Genomic DNA, 19,712 nt, shown 5'->3' with positions numbered 1-19,712 from the left:
GCATGCACTATTCTATACGATCACCTTATAAATTAAAAAGGGACATACTTATGCATAGGTAAGATGTGCATGTCTGCACAATCTCTCTTGTACAGACCCCAGGATGGGTTGGCCATAATGGAGGTTAAGGAGCAGAATGGGTACCTTAAGTCTTGCAGATACTTAAGGCAGCCTTCACTCTGCTTAGAATTCAAACTCCCTTTCTTGCCAGAACTACAGGCCATGCCCAGCCCACTTAGATTATGGATTTTGACATGACATGTGAAACTTGGAACAGCCCTGAAGAACTTCTTCCTTGCCTTAGACCACAGATGAAAGGCTTACCAGCTGCACGTATCCCTTGACAGCTTTTCCATGGCCCACCAAAGGTATCTGTAACTATTTACCGACTGCTTCCTCCTGCCATCAGTTTATTGCCACTGTTGATAACCAATCATTTTGGGGAAGAGGGCGCAGCCGAAAGTCTCTTAGCTTCCTCTTTAGTCTAGCACAATCCTTGAAGTTTCTCCTTCCTCCATCCCCCAGTGTTTCTAACAAGGTTGTTGTTTCCCTGATAACAGTAGCCAGCAAACAACATTTCCAGTCGGGGATACTGGAAATTCAAGAAGAAACTTTGCGTCCATGCTAATCAGCATAATGCAGCCACAGCTGCTGTTTCTCTGGTGGAGGAGGGCACATGGGTGGGTAGTTTGGAATGCTTCATCCCATCCTTTGGTCTCTGCTTGATGGGCTCCCTTTCCTATCCTCTACCTAGCCTGCATGGGATAGGTATGGGTACCCCATCCCTTTCCTATCCAACCTAACATCAAGCTGAAAACATGACCTGCCACTGGGATGAAAGAACAAAAATGGGAATGAAAGATTCATCAAAACATATCCAGAAAGAGAATATTCCTAGTAAATAAGTCTTCAGTGGAATGCACAAGTTTTCAGTCCTTTTGTGAATGAAGAGGAAGACTGGCAACTACACACTGCCTATGCAATACATATTTAAGAGAGGGCAGGTTCTACATCATAGGCCTTCAGAGTCCTATATATCCCTTCTTTCCTCATGTTCACATTATACCTGAGCTAAAAATGCCTTAATTCTGCAAGGCACAATGATACTTTGGAGGCACAATCTTCTCCCTGCACCCTGGAGCTTCTGCTAATGAGGCTCCTGATGCATCCATGACTTATTCATAAACTGCCACCAACAATTTCCTTTTATCTCATTTCTGTCTCCCCTACAGCCACTTTCCTGGGTGCTGCTAGTTTATTCATTCCCACATCCAAAAAAATAAAAATGCACACCATCTTCCATCGCCGCCGCCACCACCAGACAGCTACAAGTGCCTGGGGAACTCCTGATGCATTCTTCAGTACAACCCCTGGCCCCCATTCCTGAATACCAGTTTTAAAAAATAATAACGAAAAAAAAATGCTCCCAAATCTTCCTTTTTCTCAGAAGAGAGGCCTCAGTTGCTAACAGCTACAGAGGCACTGAACCAAATTGTACAGCAGCAGTCCTCAAGCGGGTATCTTCCAAGTGATGGGGGCTATAATCAAATATAGCTGGAGGGCCCCAGATCCAGGAAGGACGTGCCAAGCACACAACTTAAAATGATGCACACTCACACCTTTTTAATGCAGGCTAGATGCTTGTTAGCCCTTTTACTAGCCCTACTGGGCACCATGAATTTGATGTACTCCCCACCCACCCTTGAGTCAGCAGGAAATTGTTCTGGCATGAAATCTGCTCTTCCCCATTGCCTATCCTAATCCTGCCTGTGTTTCATGTTCCTGCCAGTCCAAACTTCACTTCAAGACAATGGGTGACAAATCCTAAAAGACTTTGCATCTGGAGGCTGTCTTTTGACCATATCTTATTTTAGCACAGGTACACCTAAGAATGCCTTCAACCTGTCTCACCAATGGGTTAGGGATGAAGTGAAGACAACGTTATATAAACAAAGCTGTGGGGAAAATGTTGCCAGGGCATGTTTGTGCTGTGGTTAGGGGCAAGTAGGAAAAAGCCAGAGTCAAGAGGCAACAAAGTACGTAGATTTATGTACACCTGCCACTAGTCCATATAGCAGTGTTTCTCAACCTTAGCCACTTTAAGATATGTGGACTTCAACTCCCAGAATTCCCCAGCCAGCATGGCTAGCTGAGGAATTCTGGGAGTTGAAGTCCACATATCTTAAAGTGGCTAAGGTTGAGAAACAGTGCTTTATACAGTACAGTATTGTAACAGCAAACAGAAGAATAGAGGGCAGGAACTGCTCCAGAAAAAGGTCTCTGAGTAATACAGGTTGCCAATTGATTGGAGTCAGAGGAGGGAGAAGCAGACCAAATATTTTTTTCTCCTATTTTTTTAAAAACTACCATCACCACTACCAAACTGCATACTGTAGGCGAACAGAGAGATTAAGTGCTGGATTCTGCCTTAGGCTCCATGTAACCAGCAGAACATTTTATTTCAAGAGCTGAAAACTATCTATACAATTTTTGGGGGGTCCCTGTTTGTATAAGCAGAGGTTGCACGCTTATACATACTGTCGAGGAAAGTGGTATTCCTTTCTGTAACATTTCATTTTCTCATTTTGAAACAAGGCCGCAGCTTTGCTTCTCAACCTTCTACACAGACGCTACAACCTCACACATACCCTGACTCTTTGGTTTCTGTAAATACTGGGATAGGTAATGAAACATCTGATAATGAACCATACAGAAGAGGTGTTAGTTAGCTAAAGTTATCTATGGCTAATTATTCTTCCAGAGTTGGCTCTGTTATCCTGTGCTCTTATTTTAGTCCAGAATAAATTGCCTTTTGCTTTTGGCGCTCAAATATTGCTCTTGGACAAACTGAAAAGGTACATGCCAGAAGACAGCTAACACTGCTATGCAGGGTGAGTAACTGGTGCCCAAAAAGTTTAAGAGGGCTTAAAATTAAGAAAATGCCTGGATAACTAGTTAGCAGGGAAACTGTCTCAGAACAACTAAACAACAGAAGCAATGGCACCCCAGCAGCAATGGGTAACTTTTAATTCAATGGACACTGAACCAGCAAGGATGTACATATAAATGCTAGAAAAATAAACATATGGAAGTGCACAAACATCTGTGATAAGAGATGAAGCATAAAGCAGAGCTACATTTCTATGTAATTGAAACAACTCAGATTGTTTTCACACTCGACCTCCCTAGTGCTATTGAGCAATTGTTTTGTTTTTTTGCAGCACATGAAACTGAAATTAAAACAATGGTTCCACAGCACACTTAATTTAGTACTGTACTATATTCTCCCACAACACCAGTTTCTACAGCTTTAATTAGAAGTTTCCTTCTGGCAATTTCTGCCCAATGTTCCAACTGCTGCAATAACAGTGGCATTACGCCTATACATTAATTGTCTCTTGGTTTCTGTTTGGAGGCGCTTTAATGAATAATTTTATTTTTATTTTTTTATTACTATAACACTATAAAGTGAACAAAAAGAGAGAAAGAGAAGTCAACCATGAAGTTCTTCCCCTCTTTCAGGGAATAAATTATTGCTATTGTTCAGTAATGTTATCCCCCACATTGAAACAAGGAGCAGAAGCTGTAAAGGGGAGACTGCTAATTAAAGGCACAAAAGCATAAAAAACCTAACAGCACTTTATCGGTTCACATATCAGATAGGCTGGTAAGGCAATCACATTAAAAAAAACAACAACCCAACAACTAAAAGTTCTTTAAAAGGTGGGAAGGCAATACAGGAATATATTGAAATGTTGTTGGCAATTTTTATCGTTTGGGTCTCTACAGAAAGAGAGTGAATGATGGACAGCAAATCCATATACAAGAATGGAAGCAACTTGGTCCCGATGTGATGCAGTGAGAGTGGTGGAAAGCTGACCTGATAAAACAGATCTGAGGTAGATGAACACTTTTTAAAACTGTTTTTTTTCTCTCTCTCTTTTTAAAATAACTCTTTGCAAATAGAAAATTAGCCCAGTTGGCAGTTATCTGAGCTAGAACTTTTGCCCTGCTATGTTAATGTTACATTTTCCTAGAGAGGTGTTTTATATATGGAAAGATGTTAGTAAATTCCGTCGTCGACCAACCATCAGAAGTGGTACAGCCCATCTCATCTCACCCCAATTCACATGGTACTTGGAGGCCAGTCCAGGACTTCAACAGAGGAATTCCCAGTCCCTCTCAAGGTTCAACAGGCTCCCCACTTTGTGCAGCAAACACATAACCCGTTCATGACCAATACATATCCTTAAAGATTCTGGTAGACACATTTGGAAAGGTGACTTAACAGCCCAAACCAGCCCAATCAAGAATGGGTATTTAAAGTTATGTGTCTTCTTGTTCTGTATGTACAAGCAAATTAGTGGCAGCAAACACATTCAGTGATTAAAAAGGGTTAAGCAGCTGGGAGAAAAGAAAAATATGATGCAGGCAGATGGATCAGCTGGAATTACACTGTAAAAAAGCAACATTTTTAATGCCTAAATGAACTGGCATTATCTCACACTTTAGGTGCAATCCAAAAGAAAAACCACATATGGTAGACGGTGAAAAGGCTGCACGTGGGGATGTCGTGTCCAAAATATCTCCTTGTAATACTGGAATGCAAAAGGATGGGGCCTGTTTCCTTGGGATTCCTCTTTTCTGGCATTTCCCCCAATCCCTTCACATCATATCAAGAACAACATTTTTTCCAGGCTTTTATTTAGCAAAAGAAAAAGTAATTATAAAATGAACCAATAAAAAGCCCGTGCTGCTGCAGGGGCATTCCCCACCCCACCCGGATTCCTTAATCCCTGATGGGGGATTCTTTTATTCTTATTTTTATTTCATTTCATTTTATTTTATTTTATTTTATTTTATTTTTGGGAGGAGTGGGGGACTGAATCCCTCCAGGCTGCAGTGCAAATATTTACACAGACTCTAAGAACGAAAGGGCCAGGGGTGGGTGGGATGGAGGACTTTTTACACTGAAATCTCTACACCCAGGGAATGGAATCATTTACAGCCAATAATCTTAACAAGATGCAATAATAAATTAATGAGTAAGGCACTGCACCCAGTGAGGGCACAACAGGTGGGATAGGAGTGAATGTTTGGGAGGGGGGAGCATTGTCAGGTAAGATTAAAAATATCCAATTGCCATGGTTACCAAAAACAGAACAAGGGCAGATTCCACCAGCTACCAACAAGGAGTGGGGATTAGGGGATGATCGGTATGATTGAAGGAAGGGGTCCACAAACATTTGGGGTGAGGGGGTTTCCATTTAGCTGCCAGCTTGAGGGGGAGGGGGCATCATCAGGCTGCACCCCAACCTCATTGCTTATTCCGGGTGGCCCCTCCCAAGGCAGAGGCAGAGGAGCGGGTGCTTGTTATTGCTTCCAGACTGAAGGCTGGAGAGGGGAGGCACCATCGAGGCTTTCGGCCACCCCAGGGGAAAAGGTCACGGGTCTCTTGTCCCTGGGGGGGTTCAAAAGGTCAAGTCTGTTCCCCTTTGTGGGGCCACAAGCCAAGTTGGAGGTAGAGTCCCTTTGGAGGCACCTATCCTGGATGCCTGCTGCCCCCTCCCTTTGCCCTCCTGCCCCCTCCCAGCATCCTCAGCTTGTTCCAGAAACAAGAGTGGTGACTTGCTCCAGCTTCAGCCTCAGTTTGTGTTTCCGGCAGGCAGCATCCCGTTCCAACGCCGTCAGGATCTGGGGGCGGGGCGGGGAGGGGGGAGAGATCGGAAACAAAAGGTTCAGATCAAGGGGAGGAACAGAGAGAGAAAGGCAAAAGAGGCCGGGAGGAGCTAAGCCCCAAACTCCCAGGGGCAAAATGGGGTATAAGATCAAGGGACAAGGACGGAGAAATATCCAGTAAAATTGGAAAGGGATGTTGAAGGACAAGGGGTAAAAGAGGCTGACAAGATTTGCCCGCTTACTATGATGGAGTTTTAGGCTGGAGTCAGTGTGTTGGAAACCAATTTAAGAGAGGCTTCCTTCCCTAGGATAGATCCACAGATTTCTTTTGCTTCTTAGGATTAAACCATCTGTAAAACAAGACCCTCCCTCTAAAAGCTGACACACCTATTTACAAGAGGTGAAAGCATGACAGACATAGAGGGGAAAACTAAAAAGAAGAGGGAAATGGATGGAAGGGCGGAGAGGGTAGAAAGGGTAAGACTCCATTGTCACAGTATCTTCTCCAATGCTGTAAATCATCCCTTGGCTATTGAACCGTAGGACTAATTTTATGAGAGGCCTGAGAATTGAACAGAAGTAGAGGCTAGCAGAGAACACATCTAATCAGGCACAAGTTTAGATGCCACTCGCTCTCCACTGAACAAGAAAAGTTCTCTGCCACACAAGGTGCAAATGAGGCTCTGCCCTCATGAGATGTATAGTTGGTAACTCCCTCGAGAGCTGATGGGGATTTGCAGACTGGTTCGGAAGGGGAAGGGGAAAGGAAAAGTTGCGACCTAACCATAGCCTCACCTCATCACGGTACCTTCCCACATAGCTGTAGAGTTCTCCCAGTGCACCCAATGTGTTAAATTCCCCTGCATGCTGACGGGATTGCTCTACTAGGTAGGCATCCATGTCTTGGTCACTAATGGAAGCCATCTTGGTGATATCCCGGTAGTACCTAGAACATGGAGACAAAATATTGTTTTAGGATTTCATATACCTGCAGATATAGTAGGTGACCCTGCCTAATTGACCCTCTCATCTCAGTAGAGAAAAAAACAAGCACAATCCTAAACAAACTGCTTATGAACATTAAAAACATCAAAACAATTCTACTTTTCTTGATTCATCGTAATTGATTTTTGCCTTGAGCACACCAATGGACAGCCAGCATACAAATTTAGCAAACAACATCCTTGATACTCAGCTGCACTATCTGAAATACTTAGCTCAAATAATGCATAAATGGCATATTTGGATAAACATTGATTTTAATAATTAGTCTGGCATGCAAACTTGAGGTAGCCGGGGGGGGGGGGACAATAGATGCCAAATTTGGTATCTGGCAGGGAGAGCTGCAATAGCTCCAGGAGCATTGGGATAAGACAGAAAAGCAGTCAAAAGGAGCATCAAGGAACTACAGTGCCGCAACCTGGAACAATTCAATCTTCATTCAGCCCTCTCTACATGTTTTAGACAGCATCAGCTTTGATCATGGCCAGTTGTCAAAGATAATGGACGGTGTACTCCAAAAAACATGTAGAAGATACTACACTTGGACACATTCTTCCCTATAATTCCTTAATCTTTAATGCAGTGTACAGCATGCTATTACAAATGTTTCCACATAGGTCCTAGAAATGAATTGTGTATATTTTTAATATGGTCATTCACTCCCCACCTCAAAATTAAAATTGTAAGGAAGAATACCAAAGCAGCGTCTAAACCTATCAATTAGCCTTCCCCAATTACGACACTCTCCCAATATGTGAAAAGACTTCTCAAATTCTCAGCACTGTCTACACTGGTTGGGAAATTTGGGGAATTGGTCGGCCCAGGTTAGGGAAAGTTGGACAGATTTATCATGGATTATGTGGATAAATTCTTTTGCTATAATTTCTGGACAGTGTCAAGCTTCACACAGCCATAGCTGTAAATCTTGGCTCTCCAGACAAGTAACCCCTTATTCTATAATTGGCTTATTTGGCTGAAGGCTCACAAACACGACTCGGCAAGATTAATCTCTTTACTGCAGACAAGACTGAAGCCATATACGCAGATAAATCAAAGTTTATATAAATCGATACTCCAAGATTTAAACTCTAGGCTTTTTCGCTCCTACTTTTCTGAGTCAATAGATACTTGGCCTTCTCTTGATGGCCTCAGAAGGCACCTGATCTGTGCTGACATAACAGTCTTTCTAGCATGGAAATTGTTGATTCCTGCCTTGCTAGCTCCATTCCCTACAAATGGGGTAACCTCTAGATCTGTGTTGGTGGCATTCATCATCCAGTCTGGGATAGGCCTTAGTTCACTGGCAGAAGATAAGCTCTGCATGCAGAAGATCCTAGTTAGTGGCATGTGATCAGGGGAAAAGCCTCTAGCTCTAGTTCCTCAAACACTGTTATTAGTCAAAATAAACCATATGAACCTAAAGGGTTGTATATATGAGGCAATGTCAGTTGTTTTTCATATGACTTCCCTTCTATTAGCACATAAAACAGTTGACAGGTCTGGTCTTTTTTTTTTTTTTTTTGCCCATTTTAAAGCATATAGAGTAATTTTCATGTTCCTTATCTCAAAACTGCAGGAAGCCATACAACTGATTCTTAACAACTATGGTTGGAGGATGAATATTCTGTACAAACATAGAGAAAACTAACTTGACTGCTTGGTACCTCGTTCCTGTGAAATCATGTAATGGCCCAGGTCTACACAGACCATCAATGATTACCCATGAATCAGGCTGCTGAGGACATTGAGCATGAGGCAGTGTTGCCAGCCATCTTTTTGGTCAAGACAAAGTCCAATTATAGTAACCCAGCACCTCACACATAATTCTCCTGCCATATTGTCTTAATTGCTACTGCAAAACAGCCCCCTTCCATCTTCTATGCAATGGAAGGAAGAGGAGGTCATATATCACATTTCTTTTAGTGATACAATCAAGCAGGATCAGATCTTGTTATAAATGCTGGTTGGGTTCACACAACATGATAAGACTAAGCTAAATGCAGTTGGCTAGTTTGTGATTCCATGTTATGGAAACCCAGCCATTGCTTTAGCATGTTGTGTGACCTAGATCATCATATTATCATGTAAGGTAGTTTATTTGTTTGAATACAACATATAACGTGAACAGAACAATTGTATTTTGTTAACCAGGAGTTAGTGTGCCATGCATATGCAGCCTATGATCTGGAGATGGTACAATTTCCATTTCCTAGAAAGGGAAATGATCTGCCAACTCTTTGCCAACTGTAGTGTCATCATCCATATTTTCCCCTCACCCAGAAGCTCACCTTTCCACCCAGCCTTTATAAACAGGAATGTCCTTGGCATATAACAGCTTTGTCGAAGGGGAATCCTTGCCCAGACGGTGCTCAGAGGTAGAGCACGAGTCCATGAAGGTCTGGGCCACAACGGAGAGACAAGCGTCCGTGATGCTGCTCTTGTGAATATCAAAAACAAATTGTGGGTTCTTGATGACATTCACCCAAAACCTCAAGGGCAAACTAGAATTGAGAAGAGGTAAGAAGTATGAGACATTGGTATTGGAAGAATTGCTATCACTTTGAGCCAAAGGATCTATCTCAAGGAGAAGAGAACATGAAAGGGAGTTAGAGGCTGATGTTCAGTTCCATTGTTACACTAGATGCTTCTGAAGGGTGGAGTGGTTTTGTTTTAAGTTGTGTGAATTCTGGGAAACATCTGCTCAATTCTGGGTTAGGCAGATTGACAGATACTTATAGCCATGCTAAGCCTATGGGTTTCCAGCTGTGGATCACTGATTTAGAGCCATAGCATGTGTTGACAAGGGACCAAAATGCAGAATTCTCACCAGTTGCTTTTCCAGGTATGTCGAACATCAGGATCACCAATCTGTCTCCGCTCTGCCTGTTCATCCAGGAAGTCAAACATGTATTTGATGGGCAGGGGAAGGGCACTGGCCCGGTGTGCTGTGCTGAACACTGTCTCAAACAGGTCATCTACAAACTTTTGCAATGTGCCCTGGAAAAGACAAATATTGCTGGAAAATGTCTTTTGAGGTGGTTGGAAAGAACCTGTTAAACTGGGGAGATCACAGCTGCCTTTCCTAACTTAATCCCCCCCCCCACCATTAAGGGTTCCAAAATCCCACCAAACAAGAATAGCATAAATGATCAATAATGGTAAATTCTCCCTTAAACTAGGTGGGTAGAACAACTGGCAGGGTAGAGGCTGACCATAGTTTGAATCTAGGAGTATCTATCCCAATATGACTATGCCATAGAGACTACAACTGAGAAGCTCTTCCAGAATCCTGAAAATGGCAGTTTCATTACCAGATTGAAGTAATGCACACACCTCCTTTGGCAAAGCCAATTTTGCAATCATCAAGAGCACATTCCATTTGTCACCCATTACTTCCACCAGATGCCCAAACTGGCCCATTTTTCCATTGGCTCCTCAATACCATATGATCTTAAACTCCCACACAATGTGTAGATCAGTGCATATAAAATAGCTTCCTAAATTATGCAAAGGGAAAATCATTAATTTTGCAAATTCAAGGGTCCTTATTGGGATCTCACGGTAAATAAAAGGAGTACACAGCTGTAAGAGAATAAATTTAATCTCAATATTTCCCAGAAAAATAACAAGTCTCAGTATTCTGCTTCAGATAATTCTTTCCTAGCTCCTCTTGTATTCTCTTACTAGAGTTTGACTATAAATCTATATCAAAATGTCCCTGATTTGGAACTATAACATTAATTCCTTCACAATCCACAAGCTTAAATTGCATCTACATTTCAACAGAGGCCACTTTCACATCAATTTAAATTATTGCTGCTTCTCCAATGTACCATGGGAATGACTGCTCTGTGAGGATCTTGATAGCATCACTACATATTACCAAAATATATTACAACAAAGTACCAGATAACAATAATGTAATTAAATCAAGCACAGAGAGTGACAGAACACAAATATACACAAGTACCATTCAGACCTCAAATGATACTTGCTTTTCTTCTTCACTACCTGATAATTTACAGCTTTGATTTTGCCAGATCTCATGTTGCACACAGTGTCAATAAAGCACCTGAAACTGAATGTAGATGTCAGGTGGCAAACATTGGAAGTGTGGCAGATTAGCCACAGGGTCCAAAGCAAAGGAACCAATTATCATGCTCCTGCAGCTAGACAGGAGGTAGACTAAAAAATGTTCTGTACAGAAGGGAAGTTCAGCCTATCTCTGTGAAGAGCTTGGCAAGACTGAACCAAAACTGAAACAGGGAAATGGAGAAATGCCTCTTCAGGAAAGTTTTGTTCAAGGCAAGAGTTCTAGAGCTAACAAAGGCTGAAAAACCTCCTGGTCAACTATTAAAGGACTGGATCTGAAATTGTGTAATTCCTTATCTTCCAAGGAAAGACATCAATTAAGGGTTGATTTAGACTTCGAATATCTTGCCTGAATGCCTCCACTTCAGATGTAAGGTGAAGAGTAAACCTGTTTACTAACTCAGAGATCCAGTTCTTTGCCAACCATACCTTGGTGGCAAGGAGCCGGGTGAGGTAGATCTCAGAAACCATCTTGCTCCCTCGCTCCCCTTCCTTAGGGTCTCCGAGATGCTCGTGGTTCTTGACCAGATGCCAGAGGCGGGTGCCTGAATCCTGATCTGGAGTGAGGATGGGAGCTCGTGAGCGCAAGCTCTCTGGGCTGCTGGAGGTGCGCAACAAACTCTCTGCAGGGATTGGGAGGGATGAGAAAAGAAACCACCTTGAGTTTGCTCAATTCAGTCCTGGGCCAAAGAGCCAGCCTTCCAGCCCTGATTATACTTCAAAAAAATCCTTCTCTATATCCAGAAAAGAGGGGAGGGTTGTTTTTTTTCCCCTTTTCAGGCTCAGTGCCTGAAATCTAAGCAGAACCACTACTACCATCATCCTTACCCTCCAGGGGCCAAGTAAAGTATACCCCTTCCTCTCCGACCACAAAATGGGAGTGGCTGTAAAATTATAGACATTCCATGCCTGGAATAGCAATGAAAATTACAGCTAGGCCAGGATAATGCTGGGAGGAAGCCCAGGGTTATAAAATTCAGACGTGGCAAGAGTTGCTTGTCAAGGACTGCTCATGGTAGGACTGATACCTTCCTTGGGTTAAGAGAAGAGGGGCAAGCCAGGGAAGATCTCAGGTTTGCAGGGCTGCTAAACACATAGGATGGAGATAGCCCTTCACACGCAAAGAAGCATACAAAGCACCATATAAAGCCTACGTGTACATGACAGGGAGAGAGCAGATGCCTCTGCATGCCAGATCACATGGATAAAAAGGCAAAGACAGGAGGCTCATCTGCACAAAACTACAATCTCAGTTTATGAGGGCTCAGACAAAAGATGGAGGATAATATCATGACAGCCAACAGACAGGAAAGGCTGTATCCTGAAAACAAGTCCCAAATGCCAGAATGTACAACTGCAAGGGTATTCCTTCCAATTTCAAGAAGGACAAACATACTGCAGCTCAGCAGGAATTAAGAACAAGCCCAGAAGGTGGAGAATATAGCATCCCGGAATCTCAACTTTCTTACTTTCAAGCAAATTTCTACTGCTTATGTTTATACTAATAGCCTTAACAGCGTAAAGTAATATCTGATAAATCTGAATAAAATTTTCAGTGGCTGGAAAGTTTTAAAAAATGAGAAAGGATGAAAATTTGTATAATTTATACAGATTGCAGAATTCAGTTCCTTGGTCAGAAAGTCTGGACTGCTCCAGCATACATTTTTAAACAGCTCCTGCAAGTTATACCCCATATATGGAACATGTCTTGGGAACAGGCATGACTGGAAGGTGCCATGGGCATGCCCACATCTGCCCCCAAACAATATTTGAATCTGGATCTCTGCATAGCCCTAGTCTCTATCCATCCACTTAAATCCCTTGGGAACCTGTTGAAGATTCCACTCTGAGTGAGGCCATCTACACCCATATTTCCTCCCTCTGTTACCCATGCTGCTTTCTTCCTCCCTGGGCAAGAAAAATGGATTCTTCCCTTGCCCAGGCATCTTTTGAAAATACAGATAATCTTTTCAAAGGGGCAACCCACCACAGATGACACTTTGGCAGAGGTCCAGGCAACACATAACCCACAGTCAGCCCCGCTCTGCTTTAGAGATGGTACCTCCAGACCTGAGCTGGATTAAACATTTCTTTGCAATGTTATGTTACGCTGTTGGGGAGAAATTCAGGGTACGCAAGTCACTCAGGGCAGACGTGCCTCTCTGTGGTGGTGAAGATCCGGGGTGGGGGGAGGTACCATTCCTTACCATAGCGACTCAGCGAATGGGTGAAAGTGAAGGAGCCTGCAATATTGTAGCCTGAGGCCTGCCTAGGAACCAAGGCCACCGTGGAGCCATCTGTTACCTGCATGTTAAATTGCAGGGACGGCAGGAGTGGAAGGGGGAAGAGGTGGGTTTAAAGATAAGGTGGATTGGGGTGGGGGAAGGGAAGGGAAGAAAAAAGAATGCTGGCCAATTAGTAACATTAATAATGCTTAGCATCAATATAGCACCATACAAACTTTCAGTGCATTTTGCACAGTCATTCCTAACTCTGTAAATTAGGCCAGAATCATTACTCACATACCAGAGAGTAGACTAAGTATACAGTGGTGAGAGAAAGTTTGTGAAGTTTTTAGAACTATCTGTAATCATGCAATCAAGAGAATATGCAGCATGCCAATATTTGTCAATAAATAAATAGTTGTCCATAAATACTGTGACCCACACAACGTGATCTGAGCTTCATCTTGGCTGTTTAATTACGGTATCTTCATCTGTTACTAGGACTCAGATGACACCGTAGGTGACAGTAGTTCAGGATTACAGACAGTTGTAAAGGGATCACTAACTTTCTATCATCACTGTATCTGTGCACTCACTCACACAAACATTGGGGAGGCTAAGAGAACGCTAGTTTGGGCAAAACCCTCTGATCAAGTTTATGATGGAACCGAAAGCTGAACAGGAAGCTTTTTAGTTCATAACTTTAGCAGTTTCTAAGTAAATATGTAAGAACAAACCCGCAGCATGAAGATCGACTCTGAGGCACCTAAAGACTACTAAGGGTAACACCTTGAGGTAAATCTTAATCCAAAACCAAGCGCCATTCTGTGGTCTTTACTCATAGAGGCTCAGCTTCCCCCTCTTGATCCCAATGGTTCTACTCTAGTGGTGACCAAAGGATTCTTCATAGTGTGTTGGGTGCTGGCAATATTCTGGTACGCATGACTATTATAATACAAGCTACTCAGAACTTTAAAAGGAAGCTAAAACTGTACACTCACAAAACTAAAAACCTCAGTAGTGTATCTAACAGTCCTGAACTGCAGCATACATACTAAGACAGTTAATTTAGCCCAGAAATGGGTAAGGAAGGCAAATACCTGATAATGTCCCAACGTGTTGAGCCGTTTCCAGTCTCCCTCAATTTTACTTGTGGCATCTTCATCCTGCAAGATGGTCCGGCCCCCAGCACCCTGACACCACTCTGGGATAAACCGGAAGACCAGTGGGAAGACAGTTGACAGTTACAATTCAAGCCAGTGGCTGATTACCCAGGTCCATTCCATGCTCACAACCCCACCTACTTTCTGCCATGTTCCTGCCTTCATACCTAGCTCCATGTCTTCAGCTCGTGGGCGCTGCGAATAGGGTACCCCTCGATATACAGCATCCAGCAGCTTCTCCTTCACTTGTGTCACCGAGTCACAGTTTAATACTTTGACAGGCACTGCAGGTCCCCCGGGTGGCTCAGGAGGGGTACATAACAACGTCTAGCGAGGAAAATAAATCTGCTCATTTTAAATCATAATAAAGATACACATTTATGCACACCCACAGATCTGGGATCTGGAATGAGAAGAAACTATCCCACTTCTCCCAGCTTCCATAGCTAAGGAAAAATAGCCAAGTTCAGTGTTTTAAAAATTCTATTACTGCCCAATATGGATGTAGTTAACAGAATTGCATTTGGTGTTTGTGAAAGTGAAAACAGAGGAGACCTATTCACAGAAGGACAAAAGACTCTGTTACTTTGTTAAAGAGCCTGTTTTATCTTCCCAACCAGCTGTCTGTAAGTAGTACCTGTTGCCTCTCCCTTAGCTACAGCCCAGCATGAAGCATCTTGCAGAACACCAAATCAAATCCCAGTTCTCTATAGCTTTATGGTATTTTGCACAATGTAATCTTTCATGGTACATCACCCATAATTCCCAGCTCTATCCACAGCTCTGCTTCCTCTAGGCTGGTCCCCCATTTTGAAATTAAGTTATCAACCCACTTAGGAAGGTTTCCAGTTGTTACAAAATGAGAATGCTTAATTAATCTGGTGGCAAAGATTCCTCCAAGCCAGGATTGCAAGCTAGAATGACTTAGCTAACAAGCCCCTTCTTACACATATAGCAATGCTTTACTGAAGTGGAATATGCAATTGGCTCCCTGGCTGCAAGGCAGCAAAATGCTTCTGTTGCCACCCCCTAAGCTCACCAAGGTCTTGTAATCAATCTGTTGGCGAATGAGCTTGTCCTCGCTCAACGAGTAGCGCGCCTCGCCTGTGATGGCATCTATTGGGCCTTTCTCCATCTGCTGCTTAATAGCACAGAACAGCATGAACAGTGGCTCCCCAGCACACTCCTAGGGAAGGAAGAGACAAGCTTGAAGCAGGAAACCTTGCATACAGCAAGTCAGATCATTTGTACACCTAGCTCTGTATCTTCTATTCTCATCAGCTCTTTCTGTTCTTTTTTAAGGAAAGCCCCAAGGATTAAGGTCTTCCACATTCAAGGCATACGTTCTACCACTGAATAACTGCTGCTTCCTCAACACCCAAAATTTTCTCTCAAATGTCCCTATGTCCCACTGGGCAGAGGCTACCATTAAACTGATGAAATTAATGATGTCAGGGTTGTGACAGAATAAGTCTGAAGACTCAAAGGTCCATGAGTCCAGTTTTCAGGCACTCTTACCTTGAGGAACCTATGCAGCAGAAAAGTAAACCAATTGGTCAACATTTTTTCAGCCACTGACTCCGTCCTGGAACAAGAGAGAGACAAAGCACCATCGCTTGTGACTGTGAGATGGAAGAAGTCCCTTATGCCTGCAGTAGTGTTTTGTGAAGTGAAGATCTCTCTACTCTTCTAATATTGTATCTGAAACTTGTGTTCTGACTATCCCAAGAATATTGTTGATAATACAGACTCATACACTGTTCATCCTTGTTGCCAATTTAAGTATTAAACAGCAACATTCAATGGGACCAGGAGGAGAGGGGCATGGGAATCAAAGAAGGTCTCGCACCGACGGAGCAACAGCTTGGGATGGGCACGGTTCTGCAGATTCTTCTCAATGAGGTCAGCCAGCAGCTGCTTCAGCACCCCAGTAGCATAGTCAAGCCTGCCCTGCAGGGCCACCATTGTCAGAGAAGCAACAGCGCCTCTATCTCGCATGGAGAAACCTCGCTGGCCTTCCAGGGTGTGGATGAAGGTCAGCAGGAAAGGCCGAGTGTGCAGCAACTGCCCAAAGAGTCGGAGCCCTTTCTCTGTGCTTGGTGGTGTCTGCAGAGGCAAGAAAACAGAAACCCCTCCCTAAGCCAATATGACAACATGGCTAGCACAGGCAATCACAAAATATTCCTTGTAGCTTTCCACATGCCATTGGCTAGATGTTGCTCACAACTGGGAAAGTCTTTTGATATGCCCTTGACCTCACACACCCGTTCCACCTCTATGATCTTTGGAACATGCAGACTGCCTTGCTGGATCATACCACTTCATTTCTAGTAGCCCTGAGGTAGACAGATAGATAGGGCTCATGAAATATGAAGCTTTCCCCTGTTTGCCTCCACCCTTTAGTACTATTAAGTATATTGCTTTTGAACAAAGCCTTTGTAGTGCTAACAAGAGTGGAAATGAAGATCAATAAGAAGTTCAGCTTGATGGCCATTATCTACAAACTAAAGGGGTCTCTGTGCTGGTCTATGAAAAGCAGGGAATCCTAGATCCATCATATCAAGAGCAGAATCAGCCCCAACAACCCCAGGAACAAGCATCTGAACAGACAAGTTCAGGAGACAGAGATATTGAAATGGAAAGACCTCAGTGTACCAAACCTCAGGATAAACCAATTCTCTATAGCTCAATTTATCCCCAACTTAATATTATTGTTAAGACAAATATTAAGAGAAAACATGTCACCCAGGTCTCATCCTTTATGTCATGCACTCACACTAGTTTCTTGCAGTGCTGGGTGATCATCCACCCCTGGAAAGAGCACACGCCTTGCATATGTCCGATAATCCAGGAATGGGATCTTCACTCCATCCATGTTGTTTGTCAGCTCATTTATATCTGTCTGCAACTCAGCAAAAGCTGAAGAAGGTAGAAGACTGTTAAAAGTGTTGTTATGTGCAGAGTGGGCCGATCCTCTCCACTCTGCCCCTCAACCAGCTTTTGACATTAAAGGAGCCAAAGAATTAACCACCACACCATCCTTATCCCGCAGTAGCCCTGCCTCATCAAATCAGGCTTGATTCAGATGCAGCAAAAATGAACAGGTATATTTTGCATAAAAAAGACTGCAGATCATCCTGCTTAATCATTGTATATGCATATTTTGGCAACTCATGATTACATGTAACAGGCATATGCTAAGCTGTTTTGGCCTAATCGAGGCTTCTTGTAAAAGAATCTAAATTCTCAGACTTCATTTCTCCTTCGAGACCACACGCCAACTGCAACCATGTCACATCCTTCCTTTATGCACATTAGGCCGCCTCATGGGCACCTTCTACCATTTTAGACTGGAATAATGGCTCACACATGTGATATAACATACCTCAAGGTCTTTTTTCTGCTTGCTCTTCCTTTACTCTAAAGCATTCTGGCCTGAAAACTGAGCCTTATCATTAGGCAGAGCTGCCTCAAACTGACTGGAGTGTCATGGTCCCCTCCCCCATTTTTAAGGCATTATTAGCGTACAGTATTTTTTCCTGCCAAGGAGGGGTAAAGAGGCTTGTGGGATCTTCTGCCTCAGGCTGTCTAACAGTCGGTCTTGGATACTATGCATCTGAAGTGAGAATGCCATTTGATGCACTCCCCCAGGCAGTCAAGTTCCTTGGGTTAGTCTTGTAAGATGTTCCCTTGGGACAGTGTGTGTGTGTGTGCTCGTATGTGTGAGAGGCATGAAAATAAAGTACTACCACTGGCATTCTGCTTTTCAGTATGTGCATCTTTTTCCTCCAAAATACCCATCTTTATTTTTCTGTGCAAACAAATTTACAACACAGCCATGTTTTTTTTCTTTTTACAAATTTAAGGAGTGCTAAATAGGGAGTTTGTCTAAGCAGAACCTCCCCACTGCCCCCCCCCACGATTTTCAGGGAAAAAATTCAAGGTGACATCAGACCATTTATCTCTTGGTATCATCAAAGCCAACGTAAAGGACGATACGCAGTTGCATAGTAGAATGTGGCAGCTTTTGCTAGTGAAGTAAAGGTAAAGCATTCCCACACTGCAAAGAAAAATATATTGGTTTGTCTGTATTCACTTTGTGTCTCACCCGGTACATTGTCTACTGTCTAGTTTTGTGGGCTGTTCACTTTCATTAATGAAGGTAAGGCACTGCCACACTGCAAAGGAAAGGATATTGGCTTGGATTTCTCCAATGTGTGAGTCCCATCTGGTGCACTTGGCCTATCACATACGCATGTGCGTGGAAGCCAAGGTGCCTCTTTCCCCCTCCCTTGCCAAAGTTTAACTCTTGGGAGAGCTGAAGAGGGAATGAAACAGTAAGGATTCTTCCATGACTTTGTGGCTCTACGAAATACATTTTAACATAGGAATGGAAAGAAAAAAGATCCCTCTACAAGAGGCAAACCAAAGTGGCTGGAGAATAAGCCTTGATGTTTTGAGGAGTTGGGAAACATCCTAGACTATTTGCTATGATGCATGTGAACTGCATCTGTGAATATGACGCCAGTCAGGGCTGTATGCCAATGGAGACATTGATGAAATGTTCCAGCCTTGGAAACAAAGACAATGCCCCTCCCTCTTTCTCTGACTACTTCTCGACAGTTTTATTGCGTTTCCTTCAACTTCCACTCCCCTCAGTACCTTCCTTGCATTCCAGAGCTACCCGTGACTCTAGGTTGTCCATCTGCAGCTGCAGGCGCTTCAGAGTACGATCTGCATCCCGTGTCTTCCGTTTATAGGCTACCAGCACCCCAATGATAGCCCCCAGAAGGAGGCTTCCTCCTGCCCCTAAGCCAACTAGAGCTGGCAAAGGCAAGGCTGCCTCAGGATAGATGTGTAGGGTGCCTGGAGAGAATGACAGACCTCCCACTAGGATCTGCAAGGAAAGGAGTGCAATATTAAACTTTCCATGAGAATCGCCTTACTGGACAGGACCAAGGACCCATTTATATGCTATCCTTCAATTTCTAACAGTTGGCAGTGAGATACCCTCTGAACCCCACGAGCGGGCCATTAAGTCTTCCTTGCTTATTCACCCTTCATCTTTCAACCAGCAACCTGTTCAGGAATCAGTACGCACAGTTTAAGTGAATACCTCAAGTTACCTGGTGATTGTTCATGGCTGTTCGTATTGGAGAAGAGGACTTCCTTATGGAACACTGCATCTTCTCCACATCCAAATGTTTCAAGTACAACATTGCACAGATGTGAGTTTGTGGCTGGAGGTTTGTTTGTGTTTGTGTTTATTTGACAGAGCTGGACATGACTGAAGTCCCTTGTGTCAGTTTTGAATCTAAACTATATGTCTTTAGGAAAAACATAGGAACTTTTCTTTCCCAAGAGATTTCTCAGGCTTACAAAATGTCATACAGGTAGTCCTCACTTATGGACTGCCTTGTTTAGTGACTGTTTGAAGTTACAACAGTGTTAAAAAACAGCTTTGCAACCAGTCCTCACATTTACAACTGTCTCAGTGTCCCATGGTCACATGATCGCCATTCAGACACTTTGCAGCCAGTGCGCATTTACA

At 43.2% G+C, this 19,712-nt stretch overlaps 1 protein-coding gene across 1 annotated transcript in view; it reads right to left on the bottom strand.

Moving 5' to 3' along the window:
• Positions 1-3,015: 3,015 nt before the first annotated feature.
• The window catches only part of PLXNA3 (plexin A3), a 63,747-nt gene continuing 47,050 nt past the window's right edge, over positions 3,016-19,712 (bottom strand). The window contains exons 20-32 of the mRNA XM_088137772.1: positions 18,824-19,058; positions 16,938-17,080; positions 16,011-16,267; positions 15,680-15,746; positions 15,201-15,347; positions 14,329-14,488; positions 14,099-14,202; positions 12,981-13,077; positions 11,203-11,396; positions 9,509-9,678; positions 8,970-9,182; positions 6,475-6,625; positions 3,016-5,694 (exon numbers count right to left, since the gene is read on the bottom strand). Coding sequence (XP_087993898.1) covers positions 5,599-5,694; positions 6,475-6,625; positions 8,970-9,182; positions 9,509-9,678; positions 11,203-11,396; positions 12,981-13,077; positions 14,099-14,202; positions 14,329-14,488; positions 15,201-15,347; positions 15,680-15,746; positions 16,011-16,267; positions 16,938-17,080; positions 18,824-19,058 — 2,034 coding nt within the window. The 3' untranslated portion in view covers positions 3,016-5,598. The remainder of the gene's footprint in view (positions 5,695-6,474; positions 6,626-8,969; positions 9,183-9,508; positions 9,679-11,202; positions 11,397-12,980; positions 13,078-14,098; positions 14,203-14,328; positions 14,489-15,200; positions 15,348-15,679; positions 15,747-16,010; positions 16,268-16,937; positions 17,081-18,823; positions 19,059-19,712) is intronic.

This window comes from Python bivittatus, unplaced genomic scaffold (assembly GCF_059951505.1).
Source record: "Python bivittatus isolate LINGU-HERP-01145 unplaced genomic scaffold, Pbiv_v1 ctg000220_np1212, whole genome shotgun sequence".
Classification (NCBI taxonomy): Eukaryota; Metazoa; Chordata; class Lepidosauria; order Squamata; family Pythonidae; genus Python; species Python bivittatus.
This window is presented reverse-complemented; position numbering and strand designations above follow the sequence as displayed.